We start from the raw sequence: 26895 nt of genomic DNA on the forward strand, positions 1-26895 counted from the left end.
ACTCTCTATGGTCAGGTTTAAAAAAAAAAACAACAGAAAATATAAGCTTTTTAAGTACAGAATAAAGTAGATATGATGCTATGATTCACAAAAGAATTTTGTTAACATCAACCATATCAGAAATAGAAAAATTGTATGAATATTTTCTATTCTTTCTATGTAGGTATTACCTATTCCTAATAACTTTACCTTAAAATGAATAAACTGAATTTGGTGTATCAAAGGGAAAGTAGAATCGTAAACTGCAAACCTTACATTTTATACTCATTGATGAAACAATCTTAAGTTAATAACATCTTTATAATGTAAAAATGATATAATTCTTCTTCTAGCTTTTGCCCTTCTTCTGTAGCCAGTTAAATGGCTTTGAAAGTGACTGGGATCCATGTAGATTCAGTCAGCTAGGAAGGATCGTCAGTTTCCCCAATGAATGGGTACTCACGGGATGCACCACGAGAAGGTCGATCCAATGCACCCCAATGATATAATGATAAATTATTATATGTTATGTGATGCAATTTATAAAAACCACATCTTAAACACTTTCTAATTAAATTATTCATTTAATAAGAGTGATTTTTTGGTATTCTCCACCTCTCTCTCTCTCTTTTTCATACACACACAGACACACATATTCCAAATTCTAACACTGCTTCACAAAGTTAAAATTTCTTTAACAAAAAAACATAAATATGTTAAAACTGTACCCTTTTGTTTACTTATTTAATTTTTGTATTAATGACTTAACGATTTACTAGTTTGTATAGTTCAACCTAACACCCCTATCAAAATTCTGTATCTACCACCCCTCACAATTGCTACCAAAGTTTTCATTGGACTCGTGCTATGTGTCTATTTCCTTAATTTCTTTATTGGGGGATTATGGTTTATAATTGACAGCAATAGTTTGTATTATTAATAGCAATAGTTTGTATTATTAATAGCAATATTACGCATAACATTTTCCAGTACTCGTGCTCTCTGTCTCACTAAGGGACAGTTGTCCATATTGAAAAACTAATGAAATCATTGATGAAAACCTTTGAAATTATCACTCATGAATGCAAAATAGACACATAGGAGTTACAATTAATGTCAGAAAATTGATGAAACATTTATTCCCTGTAATAAGTATGTGTGTGCTTGGATTAATTAACTTCTAAGAAATGGCCAATTACTGACTTTTGCACTTACTTATACACCCAGTGATTCATGCATATTGGATTCATATTGATCAATACTCTTACAGTTTTCACCCAGAAAATAAAATCTGTATAATTACTTGGAAATAACAACTGCTGGTTCAATTAAATTTAGCAAATTTCACATTCTAATATTACCATATATACATTTGTTTAAAGTAATTATTAAACTTCTGTACTAATATGTATAATTTGGAACAAAGTAAACAAATTATATAATGGCACATGAAAATACCACTAAAAATGCACATTTGCTTTCCACATTGAAAATTAAGTGAAAATGCCTTAAGAAAAGCCCTAATAAGTGCCTGCAAAATTACTTGAATATATATATGGCTATAAATTGATCCAGCATCAATAACTTTCACATAAACCTATGCACACTGGCATAGATAGGATACATTCATTATTGTATCTGTGTGTGTGTGTATATATATATATATATATATATAAACTTGTATATATTTTTTGACATTACATATAGGAAATTATTAAAGTTGACATCATGCTTGATTTTAAAGGGATATGTTAAGATTAGTGAATAGAAATTCTTAACTGTTTCTATCCAGAAAATGCTTTCCTAAATATTCTTGTGTTCTCTCCTAATACCCTCTCCACTGGGGGAAAACAAAAGGGAAGGATGAAAAAGAAAAAGGACAGAGTAAATGAACAAGGAAGAGGGGAAAATATGAAAGTGTTGCTTTGTTCCAGCATTATGAGGTAGGAGTATCATTCACATCTAGATTGAGAGAAAATTGATGGGCTCCAAAAAAGAAATGTTACATTGAAAAAAAAAAAAGTGGAGTCAGAGGAAATATTTGTAAGCTGCTGAGGGTAAGTACCTTGATAACTTCTTGTCAAAAAATCAGAGAAGAATAACTAATTTAAGACTGCAGTATACCTGACATAGCATCTTCCAGGAAACAATACTTAACAAAGACCAATCTGGTTAGACCTGACAGTACTGGGATGAGGCAGAAAGAACTGAGATTGTTCTTTTACATTCTAGTTAAGTTATTAAGAAATTTGCTAAGGTAATTCAGAAACTGAATCTATTGACACAGTTTGTAGAGGTTAATAATGTGCCTTGGGTCTAATGTAATAAGGTATTTAAGTTTTAGTTAAGAAAACAAGATGGTAATGCAAGATATATATATATATATATATGTATATATATGTATATATATATTTTACATATTCAGACTCTCATTTTCTCTCTTTCATTTACATGGGACAGATAACCCTTTGGAAAAAAGTTTGGAAAACAAATAATTTATGCAGAAATACGTCCCATGTGTACAAAAATGGTTAAGTGTAAAGTTTATTTCCAGTAGAAATAAACTGAATATGACAATTATTGGAATGATAAGTAAATGCAATTTGATTTTAACACATTCAATTATGTTAATATGCTATATATAATAACAAATATATGTTACTAAATTTATTATTATTATTATTATTATTTGCCTCCAGGGTTATCATTGGGGCTTGGTGCCTGCACTATGAATCCACTGCTCCTGGAGGTAATTTTTTCCCCATTTTGTTGCCCTTGTTGTTATTGTTACTGTTGTTATTGTTGTTGTTGGATAGGACAGAGAGAAATCAAGAGAGGAGGTGGAGAAAAAGATAGACACCTGCAGACCTGCTTCATGGCTTGTGAAGTGATGGCCCTGCGGGGGGTGGGGGGGAGTGGGAGCTGAGGGCTCTAACCCAGATCCTTGTGTGGGTCCTTGTGCTTCGCGCCATGTGCATTTAACCTGCTGTGCTACCGCCTGGCCCCACTAAATTTTATTTTTAATTTTTCCTAACCTTAACCCTAATTTTCATTCTGGTGTAGCTCCCACTGTCAAAAGGGAACTCAGTATAGCTTATAAACTTTATATTGGCAATAACAGTTGAGTTATACTATTCATAGCCAATGGAAAAAAAAAACCCAACAACTATATGGTGTGTCTAATACTTGCAAGGTACTAAGAACTAAATTTGCTTATAACCAAGGCTTTACTCAAACTCCAGTGCATTCTCCCTCTCCCTCACCCTCCTCTCTTTCTCAGAATATAATATTCTATCCTGCTATATTGTTCTACCACAGATAATGCTAGTTTGTGTAACGTTATTATAGATGAAAGGTAAAATATATAGTTGGCCTGAATTCAAAAGCTTCTATATTTTCATTCTTGAATAGTTTTCTTTTAGAAAGAACACACACACACACACACACACACACACACATCACTACAGTCACCACCACCATCAGACAGATCATTTGTATTTAAGAGGATGATAGAAAGGAAACTCACCTCTGGTTCAGATGTCTGCTGTTGGGGTAAACGTATAAGGAATGCAAATAAATGCCCAGTACTGAAGATCCACCAACCTGAACTACATCAAGTTAGACACCTCATTGTTCTGAAAGGAATGGCCTTAACTTGAACAGATAACAATGCTAAAACAAGCTCTTGTTGCTTTCTCTCATGTAAGAACTTCGGCTAGAAAAGACTTTTAAATTCATCATGTGGGTTGGGATAATCTATAGAAGTAGTGCACTCAACGTTCCCATTTTTTGTCAACACCTAAGATTATACCACACTAATTTAAGCACCGGGCCTCCCTGGACACTCTCTGTGTGACACAATTCCTGCTGGAAATGACTTGACCTGGGTGCCTAGCTCAGTGTCCCATTGCCCAGCACAGAGTAATTTGTCCCTAGTGGATCAGGGCGGGTGTGTTGCCGGAGTCGTGTTCTATTGGCTACAGTCTCGGGGACTGGCCGGCTTTTCCGACACCTGATTGGACGGAACAGGCCGAGATCATTGGAGGGTACGGGAGCCAGGGGGCGGAGCGGGTTCCCCAGGATTCTTGACCGAGCGCGCTGGGCAGCAGAGCTGGACGCCGGGCCCCGGACCGGAACGAGTGTGCGGGCAGGCGGCCGGCCGGCCGTGGGAGCAGAATCGCGAGGTCCTCGAGCGGAAGGGATCGTGCAGGGGGAGTGCAAAGCCGTGGATAATAGCCCTCTGCGTCTCCCCAAAGCTGTCCCGGGTTTACCCACGGCGGTGACCGCTCCGAGATAGCATCTGTCAATGCTCCTCCTCAGACCTCCACCTCCTCTCGCCGGGCCGGTCTCCGCTGGCGGCAGCCCGCGGGGGGTGGGGGTGGGGGTGGGGGAAGCATGATCCCGTGAGACGAGGCGATGCGAGCCCATCAGCTGTCAGGCGAGCAGCAAAGCGGCCCGAGGGCGGCGAGAGACACAAAGAACGCGGTGAGCGGCGGCGGTGGCGGCGGCGGCAAATTCGGGACTGCAACTGCTCGCCGCGCCTGCGGGTGCCACCGCCGCCGCCGGGTCTGGGTCCGAGGCCGCGGTGACAATGCAGCCGGGCTCCGGCTCCGCGCGCTACGGGGTGCAGAGCGCCCGCTCTCCCCACCCTCTGCCCCCCTCCCTGGCCCTCACTTGACGATCTCGCGGCTCGCCCAGCCCCCTCCCGGCCGGACAGGCAGGTCCCCACCCGGGGTAGGGGCGCCCCCTGGTTCCCGCGGCGGGGGAAGGAAGTCGGTCAGCTGCAGCCGAGCCCGGCAACTTGCGAGCCGGGAAAAGTTTGCAGCGCGTCCGCGGGGCGGCGCGGCGCGGCGCGGCGCTGCGCGGCCCGCCCCTGGCGTTCGCGGTGGCCGCCGGTGACTTTCGGGACTCGCCGTCAACCCGGGCGGCGGCGCGAGCGGCGGGGACCGCGGGGCTGGGCCGGAGGGTCCTCGCCGGGGGCTGAGGGTGAGTCGGCTTAGCGTGTGGTGCGGGTTTTGAGCGGCAAGGGTTGGGGGGGGGGCACCTGGGCTGGGAGAGGAGGCGAGGCGTGGGGAGAGAAAGCCTTTAATACTTCTCGGAACAGTCGGGGAGGACAAATAAAAGTGCGAGGACGTAAGGGGAGCTGACATGCCTTTGCCTCGCGAGCCATCTCCGTGGGAACCCCAGAAGAAGCGGGGTCACCGAGGACTGGGGCGCGGGGAGGGGAAACCCCAGGGGGAGGGGGGAGACTAGAAGGTCGCGCACCAGCCCTGCTTGCAACCGGCTCTGTTTGACCTTGGACAAGTGACTTAACCACTTAGATCTTTCCTCACGGCTGAGTTCTCAATAGATACAGTTAGAGCTGCGTGACCTAGTGGTGTTACTTCGGTACCCCTCCCTTTTTTTTTTTTTTTTTTTTTACATCTCGATTCGAGATTTTCATTTTGGTCGCATTGTGGAGCACGAGTTAGGAAGAGGTAGGCCAGGACATACTTAAATACTTTTGGATTCATTCACCTTTCAGCCTACCCCGGGCGTGTTTTTTAAAAGCTGGTGTTTCGAAGTGATGTTTGTAGGTATTTCTTAAATCGAGAAGTTAATCACTCCATACTTGCTTGAAAAGCGCTTCTTAAGACTGGACAGCTCTGCTGCTCCATTTGAAGTTCTGGGAGCCAGGTTGGGAAGAGAGAAACCAAGCTTGAGGGTGAAGTGGCAGGTGCCCCTGGGGATTTCTTCTTCCCTTCAGAACTTAGTTTTGAAGGAGAACAAGGCGTTTATTATTCCTGGGAAAGAGTACACAGAGCAGGTGTTTGTTGTTGATACTCTAGTCTTTCTCTTGAAAACTTCTATATAGGGGAAAGGGCTCTTCTGACAAAGAGGGACAAGAAAACATTACTTATAACCAAAGTCAATCTTAAACTAATGTAAATCTTTCTACAGGAACAGTAACATGCTGCAAATACGTCTTGATCTAATTTTAATGAAGGATTGAAAATAGCTGCTGTGTTCAGTATCACTGATGCCAGGACGGCTCACTTACATAATCTTCTTTGTTGGGATGTGTTAGTGCATGTATAATTTTGATGTATTATTAATGTTAAAGGTTTGGTCTGACAGTTATTTTGAAATATTGTCATCACAGGTTTTGCTGAACTCCAGTGGAGTGTTAACTTTGGGTTTTCTTGATACCAGCATAAAATCCTTTTCATTAAAAATGAAACTAGAAAAAAGTAAAATCAGGCATGTCCCCCAGCAGAATTCCTTAAGCTGTTAAATATATACTTACTAGAATTGTATGCAGGAGAAATAATTCTGTTCTTTGAAAAATATATTCTTCCAGTTTTCTCATTCGTGAGAGCCCCTTCTAGAAGTTAGGTGCTCTGTTCTCTTAGATGTTTTGTGTTCTCATGGAACTTGTAACAGCCAGAGTTATTTTTTTTCAAATTCGTGTTTTTTGCTCGATAAAATGCCCAGAGCTCAGATAAAAATAATTTTTCTTGCCCATTTTTAAAATTATTATTGTGCTAGAGAGGGAACAAGAAGGTATCAGAGAAAGAAATTGGCAGGAAGATATCTGAGTTCCAGGATTTGCGTGAAAGTTTATGGTTTAAAGTAGAGATACAGATTTGGAAAGAGACACAATTGGCAGTGTTTCTAGAAGGAGGTATTGCTTTGGCTTAGTATGTTTTATAACCAAACTTTCTTTGAAGAATAAGAACCTTGGAAAAATGTGTTTCTATTCTCAAATATTCAGGAGGTGTCTGCATTATGACTGAATAATTAAGTGGTTTAATCATAGCTATAATAGTTCACTTGAGGGGGACGGTCGGTAGCTTCGGGTTAAGCGCACATAGCGTCAAGCACAAGGACCAGAGTAAGGATCCCGGTTCGAGCCCCAGGATCCCCACCTGCAGGGGGTTCACGTCACAAGAGTGAAACAGGTCTGTAGGTGTTTAGCTTTTTCTCCCCTCTCTCTTTCTTCCCCTCCTCTCTCAATTTCTCTCTGTCCTATCCAATAACAATAATAATAACAGCAACAATGATAAACAAGGGCAACAAAAAGGGGAAAAATAAAAAATAATAAAAATAGTTCACTTGGGTGTTGTTCAATTTTTAAAATAATTTTTAAATAGCAATGAAGTAGACCTTTCAAAGCAGTTGTATTAATGAAAAGATGCCTTTTAAAATAAATTCTCAGAAAAAAATTATCTCCAATCTCATACTAAACATAAAATGAGCAGTGGATATTATGTCTTGCCAAAAAAAAAAAAAAAAACTTCACTCTAGGCAGGTGCTAAGTGTATGGAGAAATCATATATGAACAATATCATACATGAGACATACTTTTCCTGAGTGACCCATGCAGAAGTCTATTTTGGTAACATTAGGAAAATGATAAATCCACAACATTTGTAAGCCTGGAGACTTCTGGGAAGTCGAACTTACTTAAAAGCAGTCACTCAAACTAGAAACTAACACTGATATTTGAGCAGAAAGATATCTTTGTAGAATGTATGTTTTCAGAGCAGATTTGCTAATCGGACAGCCTAAACTGCCTATCTGAGAATAATACTTGCAAAAGATTAGCCTCCTGGGTACCTTCCTACACTTACAGAATCAGAATGTCGGTGAACAGAACCTGGAATTTATATTCTTAGCAAGCTCCTCCCAAAATGAGAATCATACCAAATTTTGAGAATTAATAGTGCAGTTTTCTTGCCAATATTTAGTGGCAACTGTTGCTTTTCTCTAAGGACATTACAAAAGCAACCCAGATGCTCAGTGCTCTGCTCTCCTCCAGCACTGGACATGTTGGTCTCAACTTTTAGGTAACATGGTCAGGGGTACCCTCACTGAACTGCTTCTGCAGGGTAATTAAGATAATACCTATAAGCAAAATTTAAGCTGTCTTGGGAGACAAAGCCCAGGATACCCCTTCTATTAGTGAACTATCCCCACTTACCTCCCCAACCTGAATGTGGTTTGGTGGGAACAGCAACTTCAGTCATTTTTTCCCCATTCTATTCAATTAGGGAGATAAGGTTTCAAGTATGCGCTTAGGAATGGACCCCAAGTAACAGATGGCCCAAGAGAACAGGATAAGAATGTTGGATAGATACCCTCACACTCACATATTTTCAAGATTTCATTCCTAAAGCTGATAATTTAGCAGGTGACAATTTGGCAAGTGTGTAGCTGAACTCTTGACATCTTTCCCACTATTATCAAAACTTTATAAGCCCACATAATGGTTTCTATAATTTCTGTGTTCATAAAATCCTTGGCATGAAAGTAAGAATTTTCTGTCTTTATTGGGAAAAATAGGGAAAGTTTGGGAGAGAGATTCAGAATTGTGGAATCAACTGTGCTTGATTCAAGTTCTAACTTTGCCATTTTTTGCCTAGGTGACTTTGAAGTTTTACCCTTGACCACCAAGCTTCAGTTTCCTTACCTTGAAAAATGAGGATAACTATCTCCTAAGAGTTGTTTTGAAAATTATGTAACTGTCATTCATTATATACCCGATGTATTTAGATTTAATTACATTAATTTCTTTCTTATTTTCTATTTATTTATTTATTTATTTTAGCACTGAAGAATTACCGTAGAAGAGGGACAAGGAAGGAAGACAATGCAGGAGGAGATACGTACATCCAGGCACAATGGAAGGTCATATCAATAAGTGATTGTTAAGTAGAGGGAAATGGGACAGAAAAGTGCACATTGCATGCATTGCCAGCTAGTAATCTGGGTTTTCTCCCTTATCTCCTTGGCTCAAATTCTATTTGCTTTGTATCTTCTTACTTAGCATTTTATATACTTTTCATCATTTACTTTTGAGAAACATTTATTATCTGCCTCCATACTTTAAACCAGGTTACAGACTTTAGTATTGGTGATCCTTAGCCATGCAATAGCTTAGAGACAGCAACTGTCTTTTCTCTTGGAGTCTTGATTTTGGATTTATTGAAAGGAAGAAATTGATCTCTGACCTCATAGGAATAGATCTGAAATTTGACTACCAGTTTGCCTTTTCGAAGAAGTGTGTGACCTCAGGTCATGGGGATGTTATCATAGCAGTTCCTACCCCCAGAATTTTAAAATTACTTTTATTTTCTAAAGAGCTTATACTTTAAAAGATACTTTTTCTCTTACTAGTTCATTTACTAATCACGATAGTCATGTAAAGTACTATAACTACCTAGACTCTGAGTTATCACAGATATCTCAAATATTTCTCTTATATCTTTTTTTTTTATTTTTATAATTTTTTAAATTATTTTCCCTTTTGTTGCCCTTGTTGTTTAACATTGTTGTGGTTATTGATTTCATTGTTGTTGGATAGGACAGAGAAATGGAGAGAGGAGGGGAAGACAGAGAGGGGGAGAGAAAGACACCTGCAGACCTGCTTCACTTGTGAAGCAACTCCCCTGCAGGTGGAGAGCCTGGGGCTCCAACCTTCCTTAACCTTCCTTGGTTTTGTTCCACCTGCCCTTAACCCGCTGCACCACTGCCCGACTCCTTTCTCTTACATCTTTTGCAAAACTTTTGTTAGTCTTTGCTGTCGTCATATCTGTTTTCTAAAATCTAAATTCTTGAACTATTCTGTTTATCTTCCTATCAAACTGAACCTCATACCTAGCTTATAAAGAAGAGGATCTTGAAATCAGCATCCCATTCTATTCTAAATAATTCTGTCATGTATCTTACCATATTGCTTCATTAGTGATATCCCCTCTACAAATCAACTCACTTCTACTCATTCTTTAATTTCCAACTCCTTCTTAAGGGTATCATTAGTATCTTAAGACGCGGATCATTACTGTAGTAAAAAGTCATCTTTTTTTAATTTTTTTTTATTTAAGAAAGGATTAATTAACAAAACCATAGGGTAGGAGGGGTACAATTCCGCACAATTCCCATAACCCAATCTCCATATCCCACCCCACCCCTCATAGCTTTCCCATTCTCTATCCCTCTGGGAGCATGGACCCAGGGTCATTGTGGGTTGCAGAAGGTAGAAGGTCTGGCTTCTGTAATTGCTTCCCCGCTGAACATGGGCGTTGACTGGTCGGTCCATACTCCCAGTCTGCCTCTCTCTTTCCCTAGTAGGATGGGTCTCTGGGGAAGCGGAGCTCCAGGACACATTGGTGGGGTCTTCAGTCCAGGGAAGTCTGGCCGGCATCCTGATGACATCTGGAACCTGGTGACTGAAAAGAGAGTTAACATATGAAGCCAAACAATTGTTGAGCAATCATGGACCCAAAGCTTGGAATAGTGGAGAGGAAGTGTTAGGGGGGTACTCACTGCAAACTCTAGTGTACTTCTGCTTTCAGGTATATATTTTGCAGTAGTTTATGGATACGTGTGAACATATGCTCTCTCTCACAGAAACTGGTGTATATCTAGGTTTCTGAAAGGGAAACTAAAAGCAGGACCTGACCAAATTCAGGAACCTCACATCTCCACTATAGAGCCTCTACTTCCCCCAGTCCTGGAACCATTGGATAGGGCCCACTTTCCCGTATGCCTCTCCCAATCCATATCAAATAATATTGCATCTGCCGATCACAACCTAACCAACACAATGGCCACCTCAACATGCTTCACTTCAGACTGTGTCCAGAGACTTCACTTGTGGAATGACAACCCTTCAGCTTCATTACTCGGGTGAGACCTTTCCTTTCATAGTATACTCTAATTCCATCTCAGGTGGTTCACTTTCTAACAAAGTCTCAAAACCTAGAAAATGTCATCTTTATTCTGAATTCTAGGGCTAGTCATAGCTGTAACATGTTAAAGTTCGAGTAGAAAAAAGTCATATACGATAGATTTCATATGGACATGAAAACACTCAACTAAATTTTAAGGACTTTTGATCTTTTCCTGCATAATGGCTCAGTAGGGAGAGCCATACCTTATGAATTAGGCCCTGGTTTTGATCCCTGGTACCACATAGGAATACCATGACCAGTGCCAACCAGGGTTATAGAGTCGTACTTAGATATTTCTTCCTCTTTCTCTCTACCTTCCTTCTACCCCCACTCCCACCTCTAAATTAGGTAACCATATCTTGGACAAAAGTTGAATGGTTCATGTTGAGTGAGGTAAGCCAGAAATAGAAATACAGATACCAAATGATCTCTCATCTAGAGGTGGAATCTAAGAAACAAGAGAGGGGGGAAAAAAACTAAGTGAATCTTGGAGTGGGTGTGGTGTATTGCACCAAAGCAAAAATCTCCAAAGAAGGAGGGAGAGAAAAATGAGATGAATATGCACTGGGCTTCTGGTATATGATGATGGAAAAGGACCTACGTTAAGGGAGAGAGAGTGTTTTGTAAATACAGCTCTTAATTGAGTTAAGGAATGGCCATTTGGTGTTTATAAGACTTGTTCTATCCATTGCACTGATTTCTGATGCTAAGTGTTGCTGGTTTTGAGTATTATATATCTTTTTTTTTTTCTTTTTCTTTCTGTAGGTGGCAGAGGGGCAAACTTTTTAACCAAGAACATTCAGGGGAGCTAATCGTTAATGAATTAGGTAGCAGGATAGTATATATATTTATATGGAATTATTATTCCATATATTATTCCAGAGATTCCCCAAGTTCCCTTGGGGGCCGGGTGGTGATACACCTGATTGAGTGCACATTAAAATGCAAAAGTACCCATATTCAAACCCCACTCCCCACCTGCAGGGAGGAAGTTTCTAGAGCGGTGAAGCAGTGCTATAGGTGTCTTTCTGTCTCTCTCGCTCTCAACTTCCCTTTCCCCTCTCAATTTCTCTCTTGTCTCTGTCAAATAAATAAAATAAAAATATTAGAAAAGAGTCCCCTTGTAAATGACTTTTCATGATACAATAAGGTTAGCTGTAGAATAAACTTAAGTCTTGGCATTTTTGTTTCATTGGATAATGCTGCATAATAAATATAAATAAATTCATTTTATATATTGACAAATGTTAAATAGTCAAAACTCCAGTATAAATCCTGGGTCATTACTGTAGTAGTCTGGTTGGTGACAAGCTGTAAGTCGTCCATTTGTACGCACGTACATCACATGCATATTACACTAAAATTAAGGAAGGTATCCCTAAGTTATAAGATGCTATTATACATTGACTAGACTCAAGAATATCTCTTTTAAAATGTGTTGACATTTAATTGACCTTTGAAAGTTCATTCTGTTAATCATACTCAAAGTGCTAAAGTTATGGTTGACTGCTTTGTTGTTTTTACATTCAGTCGTGCGTAGCATAAAAATTCTTCAGCATTATTGCTACTACTTATTTAGCAAGGCTTTCTTTTCTGAAAATGTGAGTTGTATTTTATTTTATTTTATTTTTTATCTTATTTTACTTTTTAGCTTCGCTTCAGGCTGGGTAGTGCTTGGAGTTTGAACTGAAATGTTTTCCTGTTATTAGTTGTGTAGGGTGTGGTATCTTAATATAGGAGTAAAGGAAATTTCTTGCTTAAATGAAGTGTACTCTTCTTCTGGCTGAAATTAGAGCTCTTCAAGGCACAATGCTAAAATTTAGATAAACATAACACGTCATCATTACAAATTCTTTTTTTTCCCTGCCACCATGACTATTACTAGAGCCAAGTACCTGCACAACTTTACAGCTCCCAGTGACTTTTTTATTTTAATAGAAGATGACAGGAAGAGGAACCAAAAGGAGAGATACCTGCAGCACTGATCCACTACTTGTGAAGCTTCTCCTCTAAAGCTGGGGACTGGGTCCTTACTCATAGTAATGTGGTGTACACGCTACATATTGGCCTACTGCCTGACTCTTAACATAACGAATTCCTCACATAAACTTTCCAGACTCATTTTTATTTCTGTAGCTTAAAGCTCCCATTGATTGTACATTTTCTAAAACAAGGATTCAGAGCATATGGTTTACTAGCAAAGTCTTAAGTACATTCCTTGAATTTACTATAAGTGGAATTTTACTTTATTATAGACAATATCTTATTCAAAGAGAAAGTCAAATGTTCATTTTAAAAATGTAAACACTACTATCACCTAGAGAACATATGACTTGTTTTAGATCTGTGAAATTTACTGTCTCTGGAAATTATTTTTCCATAATTGCTGCCCTGTAGATTTCTAAATTAATATATGTAATCATAAAATAATTTATAAACTTTTGCTAAATTTTGATAGAAAAATGAAAACATAATTACCAGATTTTGGTAAATTATCTTTGAAATTTCAGATATTAAAAATAATATTACCTTAAAAGCTATTTTTAAGTAGTAAAGCTAACATTTCAGGCTAGAGTTTAATTTTCACAAGTTAATTTTATACTTTTCAAACATGTAGCTCTGTATTTAAGTGGACTTTATTCCCAGTTTATAAGTTTGATGTGGTTATGTCATTTATATATTTACAATTATCGGCATAGGAATATCATTTAATCACCTTCTATTTTCTTTTTACTCATCTTGCCCTTTTTTCCTAGCTTTTTCTCTTCCCAGTTGTGAAATATGCAACTATCCTTTTCATTATAACCCTACCTCCAAAGGAAAAATATGTATGCCCTGTTTGCTTCCTCTAGGCATTGAACTTCAAATTCCGTCCTTCTTTAGAATATACAATGAAGTCTTTTAAAGAATATTATATAAATAATACCTAAAGAATGCAAATGGTTGAATAGTCAAATATAGGGTACCCAAGGCTAGAGGTATATGTTCAGACTTCCATTTTGTAAACTGTGGTTTCAACAGCCAGATTTATTTCTTCATTCGTACTTCAGTGTCCCAGACTTGATTAAAAATGGGATGTTAAGTTAAAGGGAACTTCTTGGTAATCCCACTGGACTGATGACATATATGTCCAAAATCAATATATTTGTTCTTTTCTGTTTGAAATCAGCTTTGTCATCTTTTAAACTCAGATATGTGTGATCATGGGCCATTTATTTTCTTTCTTTTTTTTTTCCTAAAAATTTTCTTGTATCTCACTTCCATGTACCACTTGCAACTATTGGTTCTAACCACTTTACAATTATTAGTTGTTTAATCTTAATTCTATAATTAAAGCCACTATTATCATTTTACAATTAAGAGGTCTAAGGCATAAAGTTGTCTTGCAGGTAGGGACTTAAATAATGGTAAGAGTGATATAGCTATAGGTGGAATGTATTACGTAGGTATAGTGCTAAAAACATGAGCAAGAGTTTGATGAGTCTACTTTAAAAGATCAGGCACTCAGATGGGCTCTGTCTTAAAAAACAACTTATTGGGAATCAGGCAGTAGTGCACAGGGTTAAGTACACATGGCACAAAGCGCAAGGACCAGTGTAAGGATCCTGGTTCGAGCCCCTGGCTCCCCATCTGCAGAGGGGTTGCTTCACAAGCAGTGAAGCAGGTCTGCAGCTGTCTGTCTTCTCTCCCCTCTCTGTCTTCCCCTCCTCTCAATTTCTCTCTGTCCTATCCAACAACAACAACATCAATAACAACAATAATAATAACCTCAACAATGATAAAACAACCAGGGCAACAAAAGGGAAAAAAATAGCCTCCAGGAGCAGTGGATTCCTCGACCCCCAGCAATAACCCTGGAGGCAAAACAAACAAACAAAATAATATAACTTATTCTGTTACTCAGTTTCAAACCTTTGGGCTTTTTAAGTAATCTTCACACTTAAAAAGAGGAGCTACGGGGAACCCAATGTTGCATACCCACTAGAGCATGCACAAAGATCTAACCCTGCCTATCCCCCCCACCCCATTTGTCTGGGGGAAGCTTCATGAACAGTGCAACAGTATTACTGGTATCTTTCCTTCTTTCTCTCTCTCTCTCTCTCACTCTCTCTCTCTCCCACTCTCTCACTCTCTCTCTCTCCCTTTCAACCTCTAACTCCAAAAGGAAAAAAAAAAAAGTGATACTCTTCAGTCCTAGAAAGTGATCTTTCCTACTTTTAAATTTTTTTATTTGTTATTGGATAGAGACAGAGAAATTGAGAGAGATGGGGGAGATAGAGAGGAAGAGAGACAGAGAGACACCTGCAGACCTGCTTCACCGCCTGTGAAGGGACTCGCCTGCAGATGGGGAGCTGGGGGCTTGAACTGGGATCCTAACAGGTCCTTGAGCTATTACGCCACGTGCGCTAATTCTGCTGTGCTATCAACTGAGTCCTCTTTCTTTCTTTTAAGTTGTATGTTCAGCTTGGTGCAGCAGACAATGCTTGCTCATTTTACTCTTAGTAAATTTGCATGAGCACTTATGCCTTATCTCCTAACATTTCTCAGGACTCAGGCAGTTCAGCTGGAAATTTAAGTATTGCAAATACCAGTGGAGATTTTTTTTTTGCCCTGCATTAACCCTAGCCTTCTTCATCCTTTCTTCTTGCTCACTATGTATTACTTTGAAAATATTACTGAATAGTAATTATGAATGGATAGTGTATGAAGTTTAGAGATTCATGTTAAGCAACCAAATTAAAGGACAAAACTAGTTTCTGTTGGAATTGGACATGGAGGAAGAGAGGAAAAAAAGTAACTAAAAGTAGGAAATAGGAAGGAAGGCATCATGGAAAAGAAATAAAGATGAAAAAATGAAGAGAGAATTACTGATTTGCTTTCCACCCACACCACCTCCCCAGCTTCTTGGTAACAGAGGCAGTTTCACTCTCTTTTGCCTTACATGAAGTTCACCAGGGAGTTAAGCACTGTGGGAGTGGAAAATTTCTCTCTTTTGCATTTTGAGACTTGGGCGTGCTGCTTTGAGATGCCACTGGTATCTAAGTAATATTTGTTTATACTGGGTATTTTTCTCTGTACCCTTTGTGCATGGGGCTTAGAATACAAACAATACTGTTAGCAGAACTGCAGGTACTCAGATTGCTATGTTTATTTTATTAGTTAAAAAACTGTCAGAGCCCTAGAACTTCTGAACATATTTAGAAAATACCTAAGGCAATGTCAAGGAGCTCTTTAAAGAGAATAAAGAGAAAAGTTAGGATATTTAGACATATGACAACCAATGTGGTAAGTACACCCCCCCCCCGTTAATGTTTTCAGAGACTCTAGATTGGACTATTATCCAGTTAGATATTTAAAGTGGTTTGGGGTTCAGGTGATGCCGCACATGGTTGAGTGCATGTGTTACTATGCAAAAGGACCCAAGTTCAAGCCCCTGATCCCTACCTGCAGAGGAAAGCTTCACAAGTAGTGAAGTACTGCTGCAGATATCTCTCATTCTCTTTCCCTCTCTGTCTCCTCTTCCTTCTAGATTTCTCTCTGTTGCTATACAACAGAAATTTTAAAATAAAGTGGTTTTAAAGTACTCTGCTTGTCTATGAATCTTTTGTGTAGATAACTTAGGTAAAATTAAAATGTGGCATTTTTCTTTTAGTAAGAGTAAAAACTAAAGTTAATTCTTTAGAAAATTAACAACTGGGAAGGGTTGGCTTTTCCTGGTCACATCACAGATCTCAAAATATTTCTTACTGATTTATGGTTGAAATTGCAACACTTCCAGAAAATCTAAGATAGTCCATTTTACTTGAAAATTTCTGATTATTCATTTTACAGTACCCTGAACTCTTTCCTTTTATTCTGTTCACTGTAAAGAAATATAGATTATTCACTAGCATATGTGAAAAAAAAGTTTAACATAATATTGAGTTAAATAGTTACAGTACTCATGTGAAAATTAACTTACTTTTGCATAGGTATTTGCTTTCCATGTTGGAAAGCATAATTCTACTAAGTTTGGCTAGATTACCATCAGTAAAACATAGTAAGCTAAATCTTTCTTCTTGGTCATTGCATGGTAATAACATTTTATTCAGGTGTGTTTGGAAAAACTAATGTATTAATGTAAGGAATAAAAGGTGGAGAGGTTTTTTTTCATGTGTTCCTTTTTCCTTGTTACTTCATCTGTTTTTCCCTAGTTGTCTATCTTCTCCTACACTTATGGAAACTTTCCTCCACGCTGCACATGATAGATTACCACAGCACCAACTTTTTTTTTAGAATCAGGCAACAAATGGAACTTGGAAATTTAGAAACTAATGGAAACCATCTCATGCATTCTCAGATTCTTTCCTCCCCAGAGGCAAGAAGAATACAATAGTAGCTAGAGGCTTGTCACTTACTGCTTTGGTGAATTCTGTTTTATTGACCTTAGCTTTTACCTCCATTCTTTTTTTTTTAATTTATTTTTTATTTAAGAAAGGATAAATTAACAAAACCACAGGGTAGGAGGTGTACAATTCCACACAATTCCCATCACCCAATCTCCATATCCCATCCCCTCCCTTGATAGCTTTCCCATTCTCTATCCCTCTGGGAGCATGGACCCCAGGGTCCTTGTGGGATGCAGAAGGTGGAAGGTCTGGCTTCTGTAATTGCTTCCCCGCTGAACATGGACATTGACTGGTCGGTCCATACTCCCAGTCTGCCTCTCTCTTTCCCTAGTAGGGTGGGTCTCCATTCTTAATGTTAAAATCTACAAATGAAATTCGGGTCATCATACTTTTTTTTTTTAAGAATATATATAAATATAAAGGCTCACACATGTTTGATGCCTCTGAGTAACTTCCCCAGCTTACTTTTTCTTTCTTTATTGTTTGAGAAAGAGGTAGTGAGAGCCCCGGACTACCCTTTCACTGCATATCCCCCACCATCATCATTCTTGGTGCTCCCATGTGATGTCAAGGCTTGAACTCAGGGCCTCATGCATGAGAAGACTTTGCTCTACTAGGCAAGTTATCTCTTAACCCCGTATTTTGTTATAGCTGTCCCTAGTGGTATAAGTTTTGAACAAACCTGCTGTGAATACACATTAATTGAATATGATAAGCCAAATTTATATTACGAGCTTTTTTGGAGAATAAAGGTATAATTTTATATATTTATAGTTATTTTCTTGAAAATCTAGAAAACTCATGTGACAACTGAACTGCAGATAACACTAAACAATGAAAGGCAGACATTAACTCATAGTAAAACTTTGCTAAAACTATCTTTTGATATGCAGTGAACTAGTACAAACTGACTGTTCTGTATGTGTACTGCTGTGGAAGTTTTTCAATATGAGTTCAAGGACACTAAATATGAAGTGTTTGTTTTTTTTTTTTCAGCTTTCTGTGTGCAATGTGACTGTTTGCCACTAGTGAAGAGTAGGTAAGCTTTTTTTTCTTTGGTCAAAACTGTATTAGTGACTATTGAGGTCTTCTATAGAAAGTTTCCTATGTCAGCTACCAAGTACTTTGTCTGTAAATATTCTCAAACTATTTTGTAGTCCTGCTATTTTTAAAAATGTGTGGGTGTGGGAAGTGATCCTGAATGAACTTAGGGTAATTGGTAGTTCTTTGTATTAAAAAGAAAAAAAATCACACCAGTTAAGAAAAGGTTCCATGATTTGTGTATATTTAATTTTTTTAAAAAAAATTCTTTCAACCCACTCCAGTTCCCACCCTTGCCTCATAAATTCCGGCAATAAAGGAGTTAGTCATTGGCTTCTTTTTTATAGCTTGAAGGTTTGGTTTTGTTTTTTTTTTTTAAGAATCTGATTAACCCTCTTTTTACAATTGAAGGAATCAAGAGCCAATGAGGTCAAATGAGACCTTGTAGCTAGTTTAAAAGCCCAAATGACATGTGGATAGTTTATTTCCATTAGTAGACCCTATTCTGATTAATCTGCCCCAGCACGTTCACAATCAAAAGATAATAAGAAACAATAATTTAACACATGAACAGTAGTTTCTCTTTTATATCTCAGTCATCTCTCAGAAAAGTTCTGTGAAGTATAAGTACAAAAGTTTCCATTCACAGAGAAAATAGATTCAGCAATGTTCAGAGACTTGTCTGTGGCAATTATCTATCAAGAGACCCAGCGCTTCCTTCCTTCCACTATGGCAGAAATACTGACCAGTCTGAAAAGAATTCTTACAAGCTATGGATTGAAGAACTGTGTCTTCCTATTAGAATACTGTCTCTAAACTTGGACCAATCAACAGTCTCTTAAGATGCAAAAAATAATGTGGGAGAGACAGCACAATAATTATGCAAACAGACTAATGCCTGAGGGTTCAGGGTTCCAGATTCAATACTCCATACCATTATACACCAGAGCTGGGGGGGGGGGGCTGTAAAATTTTTAAGGTTGTAAATTTTCTTTGAAAAAAAATATGGCTGTTAATTGCTAATGAGTTGTATTTTATTTTGTTAGTCTTCGTGTCAACATTTAAAAAATGCATCTAGGTTATATTGAGCAACTACTATATGTAAAGCACATTATGGCCTACTTCAGTAGACACAACAGCGATTAAAACAGAATCATGACCTTCAGGAGACTTGAGGAGACATCTTTTCTCCTTTCAAAGACTTATCTACCATAGACAGTTGTTCTTGAGAAATGTCTGGTACTATCTACATAACTCTTAAAATATGAAAGATATTCTTATGTCTGAGACTGGTAATATTTTTTCTAAATGTTCACTCTAGAGACCATTTGTAAAATGCAAACAGAAAATCATAAATTTTCTTAATTATTCAACTTGGTAATTTTGTATCACATGTATTTTTTTCTTGGCTTTTCTTTAGCTTAATGTTTTATATCACTATATAGCCTTATAAAAATGTTTTCAAGCCTACATAAATTCAGAAGGGGTCAATTTCTAAATATGTCAAATTATCAGCTATTTTCCTGTAGCAAGTTATTTTATTCAGAATAATAAATAAAGGGCACTAAACCTACGTGGGCACTATTAAAATGCTGGGCATGTTATGTTTAAATAAAATAATGAACTAAACATATTGCTTTCAAATCTTTAAGAGCATTAGCATCATTTGACTTGCTTAAAGCTATCAATAGAAATATTAGTTCTGCATAGTTTACCTTTATTAGAGATGATGTTTTCTTTAAAGTGTGACATACAATTTCTACTACAGAATTTGTGTTACTTTGAAATAAATTCCCATTACTCTGAGGATATCACACAATTCATGTTGAATATTTGTTATTTAAAGACCTGAATAGCTTAGATTTAAAAAAAAAAAACTGTCTGGATTTTTCCATGTGGTTATTACAGTCTAATTAATCTTAAATCCATTTAATGATCCATTAGAAATATGATTCTATATTCCACTAGGACTGGGAGTGTGTTCTAGGTGAGCATTGCCCTCTGAGGAATGCACTATAGTAGGAGCTCTCTAGGGGGGAAGTGCTGAGCCAGCAGGTGGTCTGAGGGATGCTGACTGATGTGCAAGGGGGTAGGGGGTGGACAGACAATAGCTGGTAGGAGTGGGATGGAAAGTCCCTTATTAGCCTGGAGGCTGGGATGCCCTGACCTTGTGGAATCTCCCTCCCTAGTGAGAATGCCAGCCAAAATAGGAGAGGGAGGGGTACTGGCAGATGAGAGAGTAGAGAATAACAACCACTCAGCTCTGATAAGCTTTCCCCTTGCCTGAGGAACCCTGGGTTCACTTGTAAAACAGTGCTATTTTAAAAGAGAGTTTAACAAATGAGTAAGTATATGGTGAATGAGTAAGTGACTGAATGAACTGTTTTTATCACCAAAAGATCTGAGTATTTGTTTCTACTCTTAAAAGTATCTTCATTTATGAACTTTTATGCCCTCTCTATAACGAAAACATAATTCTTACTGGATTATCATTAACTGTCTTATATGTTCAAACTCAGCCCCACATATGATTCAGAAAAACTTACAAAAAGTAAAACCTCAGGATATGAAAAGCTCTCCAAATCTGGTGTTCTCATCTGTTTGATGGTAATATGAAATGCTTTGTCATACTTTGGCAGGGATAACATGAGATTGTACATAGGTGTTGCTTGGGTTAGAACCAGAATACATTAAACTTATAAATTAATTCTCAATTTTCAACTTATTTCTTTTTAAAATAGCTCATTTTTTTTTTACTTAGAATAGAGGCAGAGAGAAATTGAGAGAGAACGGGGACATAGAGGCAGAGAGAGATAACGAAAGCACTATTTCACAACTTACAAAACTTCCCCAGGCAGATGGGCTGCCCTTGCCACTGTAAATAAGTGCTTTACAAAGTGTGCCACCGCCTAGCCCCTCAACTTATTTATTTGTCATCTTATTAGAATGCTAATTGGATAAAAACATGAATTTTTAGAGTAGCAGAGATTTTACTATATTAATTATATATTCTACAAGATAATGATTTTCTTGTTAAAACTGGAGTTTCATGATCTGTGTATGAACAATCTATAGGAGAATGTTCTTCATAATTTCTGCAGTCATCATTCATTTTCAAGAAGCAAGGACAAGGTGCATCTATATTTCTATTATTTAAAAAGCAAGGGGATGTACATTTTTATTAGGAAGAAATATAGCAAGAAAAGTAAAAAACCTGCTTACCTGAAATAAATTAAAAAATTATTATCAACTAAGTATAAAGTATGAATAGAAGAAAGTAAAAATTATAAGCAGGGTATAATTTTGTACATTTATTTCGCTCCCATTTCATGTCAGTTCTGTATATGCTTTCTACAATGGGAAGCAGAACACACTTGTATTTCTTTTTTTTTACAAGTTTTTTTTTTTTTCCTCCAGGGTTATTGCTGGGCTTGGTGCCTGCACCATGAATCCACCGCTCCTGGAGGCCATTTTTTCCCCCTTTTCTTGCCCTTGTTGTTGTAGCCTCGTTGTGGTTATTATTATTGTCCTTGTTGACGCTATTCGTTGTTGGATAGGACAGAGAGAAATGGAGAGAGGAGGGGAAGACAGAGTAGGGGAGAGAAAGATAGACACCTGCAGACCTGCTTCACCGCCTGTGAAGAGACCCCCCCCCTGCAGGTGGGGAGCCGGGGGCTCGAACCGGGATCCCTACGCCGGTCCTTAACGCTTTGCGCCACATGCGCTTAACCCACTGCGCCACCGCCTGACGCCCCCACACTTGTATTTCTAATCTTTAGAAGGGTTTTCAGGATGAACGGATGGGGTCCAAATGCCAGTATTACTAATGCAGTTGCATGGGACCTTGGTCCTTAAATGCAGAGCAGAGTCTGAACCCTGGGCTTTGCACTGACAGAAAGCACTTCCATTTCATGAATGTCGCTGCAAATATTCAGAGACCAGAGGTGTGGGCTTATGGTGGAAATTAGATGGCTATGGGAGGAGCAAGATGGATGCAGAAGAAAAATGACTAGTTTTAGTGGAGCAGGGTTACCCATGCACCTCTGAATTTCACTTTCTTTCTTCCTTTTTTTTTTTTTTTTTTGCCTCCAGGGTTATTGCTGGGGTTCAGTGCCTGCACTATGACTCCAATGGTTCTGGAGGCCTTTTTTTTTTTCCCATTTTGTTGCTGTCATTATTGTCATTGATGTTGTTAGATAGGACAGAGAGAAATCAAGAAAGGAGGAGAAGACAGAGAAAGGGAGAGAAAGATAGACACCTGCAGGCCTGCTTCACCACTTGTGAAGTGATCCCCCTGCAGGTGGGGAGCTGGGGCCTTGAACCAGGATCCTTATGCAGGTTCTTGCGCTCTATGCCACATGCGCTTTACCCACTGCACTATCGCCAGACTCCCTGCACCTTTGAATTTTCATGACTAAAGGGAAAGTTATAACCTATCCAAAGTATACAATTCTAGAGCAATATTTTTGGATGGGAAGATTTTTAAGCACCATGACTTAAAAAAGGGCTAAAGCAATCAATATCCCTATGCTTTTAAACTAAGTAGTTTCTGTGAACATTTCTAGGTTCATGTAAGTCAAATTAAAGGTTTGATATACTGGATACACAGTTGATTCTTATTCTGCTATATTTGCTCTTAATTTTATTTTTAATTCGTGATTTTTATTGGATTTGTTGGTGACATTTATTCTAGTAGTGACAAGATTCTTTAGACTTAAACAATTTTACTTAGTTCAGTTTTTCTAAATTGGTTCTTTGAAAGCATTTTACAAAATACTAATACTGAAAAAAAAAAACTTATACTCAGCACTATTGGACAGAATTACGAAGTGAATAGGGCAAAAACAATGCAGGTATGTGAAATTAGAAGAAGCTATCCTAGTTAATTCTGTTGCCATCTTCCCCTTTTTGACAATTGCTATTCCAAATGAACACATAACGCTTACTAGAAACAGTATATTTTATTACCCCCCAAAAACAAGCAAATAACTTAAACAACTTAAGACTCCACCTAGTTAGAGGTTTGCTACAATAGACCTTCTATGGGCATTGACAAGCTATGTTTGGGTACCCATTAGCCTACAATTTTCTTTTTTTTTTTTTTAGCTTACAATTTTCATGGTTTGGAGAAATGCTTATATTCATTCATAGAACTCTGAGTGAAAGTTATATCCTCAAAGCTGTACTAGGACTTAAGGCTCCCACATTTGTTTGCTCCACTTAGCATATATTAACCACTTGCTGTTTTTCATACTTATCTATTTTAATGTGACACTGGGGTCTTACATATGTGCAATACCACCTTTGCTCTCCCCCCACCCCTCTTTTAGTCTTAGGAAGGAGAGCCCCCATAGCACTATCCCGTCACTCATAGAGCTCCTGTGTGGTACTAGGGCTTAATCCTAAAATTTAGTGCATGATATGGTACACACTACCAGGTGAGTTATCTCCATGCCCCTTTAACTTAGATTTATTAGTTGAAAGTCTTAAAATTCCAGTGCAAGTAGGGGGTCTGTCACTGAGAGAAATTTATGGGAGTAAAAATATTTTCTGTTTATAAATACGTACAGCTGAACAATGTCTTCGCAGGGAGCGTAAGGCTTGGCATTTATCTTAATTAAAGAGTACCTAAACTGTCTGTTTGTAACTAATTTAAAAGAAACGGGTGTCTTAGTGAAAAGTTCACAACATTGGTGGCTGTAACTGAGTTTGATGAAATTACTCAGACTCTAGTCAGCAGTGGTAAATGAATGCCAAGTACTAAGAATTTCTGGAATGTAGACTTGCACAGCACTGGTAAAGTTTGCTTTGTTCCCTTTTGTGACTTGACCCATTGAGAAAATGTGATTCCCTGTGAAGTTTTAATTGCTCAAAGTCCTTAGTTAATAAAGTAAAAAAAAATAATAATAATAATTCACCTTGTTTTCACCTGATGCTTGAGAGATTAACTTTCTTAACCTTAATAGGATTGAGTTACATTTCAATTTGAAAAAGTATTTTATGGAGCACTTCAGATTTGTTAGTTTCAACAAACATGACACTGTTTGTGTGGATTGCATTTTTGTTTTTTGTTTGGGGTTTGGTGTCACAAACTTCTAGGACTTCTGCAATTTAAGACCCTTATGGTAACTTCATCTGAAAAACAAATCTCTCAGAAGTCACACCCGCCTCTCTGTATCAATTTAATGTTCTACTAAAGTAGGAAAGGTTTTAAATTACATTCAGGAAAGTAGTGACTGATAAAGCTTAACCTTCAGTTTTCCTCATCTATTTTCATAAGAGAATGGGTGTGGAATTCAAAACATTCAAATTTGAAGTTAATGTGCGTCACTGTTGCAAGTGATAGGTTCTGTGTTTTTCCAGTGGAAAACTTTGATCCACAAACTGACACGTGTCTGTTATAGACCTGTTACTCCTTTTATGTTTTTCTCCTGATTGTTGCTTACTCTTTCAAAGATTGCTGACTATAGAAGTTGTCTCTGGAAGCCCATTTCGGTGTGAAAATTGTAGATATAAAGCAGTATGTAAGAATTTTTTTTTGAATTGCCATAGTCTGTAATACTTGAAGGCCTTTTGTATTTTTTATTGAGTCTAAGTTAACTTAAATATAGTATTGAATGTTTTAAGTGTTCACTTTAGGTTGTTAACTCAGTTTAATTTTTATGTTCATTTTTACTCGAAGGATTTTAATTATGTATGTGCTGGAATCATATTAAGTAACACAACTCTTTCCCTTTTCTTCCCTGAGGTCAACAGTAGTGGTTGAAAGTCATTTCTATATATTGTCTTAGTGTATCACATTTTTTTTATATGAACTTGGTAGATGAAGATAGACATATATGAGCTTTTTTGTTTTGACATTTTCTGAATATTTCGGAGTCTCAATGAGACTTGAATAATGTATAAAATGTGTACCTGTACATTTTAGAGACACTTCTAGGGATACTTCTTCAAGTTAGCCAAACAGAAAGAAGGTATCTCACTGTTGACAGTGAGCAACTGTAAACATCCTCGACTGGAAGCTGTGAACTCTCAAATGGGCTTTCAGTCGGATGTTTGCAGCTGCCTACTGCCTCAGACTTCAATCAGCTACATTAGGATCAGTTATCTTGCTAACTACAACTAAATACCCTGCCATATCTTAATACATTTTTTTTTTTACAAAGTTTGAGTGAAAAGGGCAACAGTTAAATAGCTTTTAAAGCATTTCTGTACACTTTTACAGGATTCAGCATGTAGAATTTGCAATGTAAGAAAGAAAAAAAAGCCTGAGGTTTCCTGGGAGAAATAAGGAAATACAGCATTTTTATTACTAAAAAAAAAAAAAAAAAAAAAGCTAGTAGAAAAGCATTTCATGTATCATTTTGAAGAGTAATTTTTTTGTGTGTCCTGATGTTTTTATTTACTTATAATTTCAAACTGGATGGTTTTTACAGCCATTCACAAACATTTGGAGTGTTGAAATCTAAATTATGTGGGGGAAAAAAAGGTAAAGTCCAGAGAAAAGCATTAATTTGCTTTCATTTTTTTTTATTAACCTTCATTTATTTTCTTAGAGGTTCAGTCATTAAGTAATAAAGTAGTTTTCAATTTAATGACACATCTTGCATAAACTATTAACGATTCTGTTAATTTGAAAATCCACCTTTTCATATTTTGCTGAGGAGTAGAGCATTTTAGCCATTTTTGATACACTCTCCATTCAATTGAGTAGTTAATTATAGCTTTTTGAAATAGTGTACACCTCTTAATAATAATAAATGCATCAAGTGCTATCCTAAAGATCTGAAAGCAATGTAAGATTTTTCTGAGGAACACTGTTGTGCAGCTCAGCAAAGCAACTAATTTCTAACTTGTCATCTTGCAAATATGTATTTGTTTAATGGTAGGTTTATATAATATGAAACGCTTAAATAGTGGAAATAAAGCACTTTAAAAAGATGTGAATACAGCATCTTTGAGCCATGCATTGTATTCATTAATGAAAAATTTATCATTTCTGTTCCATATTTAATATCCATTGATGTCAGCTCTCTGAGATGATCTGAAAAAGTGTGGCCATAACTATTTAGAATGTTGATCAAACTACAGTTGAACATTTTATTTAGCTGGGTGGAAACACTTTTATACAGAAATGCCATTAACCCCTTCCCTCCTTCCCCCATACATAAAGTCATGAAGTGAAAAACTCAATTAGTCATGCTGGAACATGAGAAGTTAGTAGACTGCCACGGAAACACATTGATGGAAGGAATATGGGGTTTTCCACTTCTACTGGGCCCTGGATCTGGAATTGAGAATGTGACCTGTACCTTTAATAGGTAAACGAAAAGCACTATGAGCAAGTAATTCAGCCGTGCCCTAGGTATTTTTAACTATATTTCCTAGGTAAATGACTATAGGTTTGAAGAATTGGGTAAACTTTTCCTATACCTCTGACCTCCACTTTTTTAAAGCTTTCCTCCCACATTATTTTACATGCACTCTTGACTCACTGCCCTCTAAACTTTTCATTTTGCCAATTTTCTTTTTCTTTATTTAAGTAATTTGATTTGGGAATATTCTAAATTACAAAAAAAAAAAAAAAAAAACAGTGGAAGGAACATGGTGAGTGCACATATACAATATGCAAAGACCATGGTTGAAGCCCCCTCTCCCTACCTGCAGGGAGAAAGCTTCACAAACAGTGAAGCAGTGCCGCAGGTGTCTTTCTCTCCTCCCCTCTCAATTTCTTTCTGTTTCTATCCAGTAAATAATAAAGTTATTTTTAA

General features: G+C 37.7%; 1 protein-coding gene and 1 long non-coding RNA gene across 2 annotated transcripts in view; one reads left to right on the top strand and one right to left on the bottom strand.

Annotated features, from left to right (window-relative positions):
- LOC132538103 (uncharacterized) overlaps positions 1–4323 on the bottom strand; it is a 40851-nt gene extending 36528 nt beyond the window's left edge. Inside the window, exon 1 of the long non-coding RNA XR_009549509.1 lies at positions 3506–4323. This is a non-coding gene — a long non-coding RNA (uncharacterized LOC132538103). The remainder of the gene's footprint in view (positions 1–3505) is intronic.
- Positions 4324–4395: 72 nt separating this feature from the next.
- On the top strand, positions 4396–26571 carry LOC132538212 (putative uncharacterized protein encoded by LINC00472). The gene is made up of 5 exons (XM_060190821.1): positions 4396–4526; positions 4571–4965; positions 8570–8649; positions 18080–18122; positions 25561–26571. The coding sequence occupies exons 1-4, from the start codon at positions 4396–4398 to the stop codon at positions 18110–18112; spliced, it is 639 nt and encodes a 212-aa protein (XP_060046804.1). The 3' UTR covers positions 18113–18122; positions 25561–26571.
- Positions 26572–26895: the final 324 nt, after the last annotated feature.

This window comes from Erinaceus europaeus, chromosome 4, assembly GCF_950295315.1.
Source record: "Erinaceus europaeus chromosome 4, mEriEur2.1, whole genome shotgun sequence".
NCBI classification, from domain to species: domain Eukaryota; kingdom Metazoa; phylum Chordata; class Mammalia; order Eulipotyphla; family Erinaceidae; genus Erinaceus; species Erinaceus europaeus.

Excerpts from the sequence above, each read along its gene's own strand:
- LOC132538212 (XM_060190821.1), top strand. The coding sequence starts at position 4,396 with ATGCGAGCCCATCAGCTGTCAGGCGAGCAGCAAAGCGGCCCGAGGGCG. Across the intron at positions 4,527-4,570 it reads ACTGCTCGCCGCGCCTGCGG|ATGCAGCCGGGCTCCGGCTC; the intron begins GTGCCACCGCCG and ends GCCGCGGTGACA. Across the intron at positions 4,966-8,569 it reads GTCCTCGCCGGGGGCTGAGG|CACTGAAGAATTACCGTAGA; the intron begins GTGAGTCGGCTT and ends TATTTATTTTAG.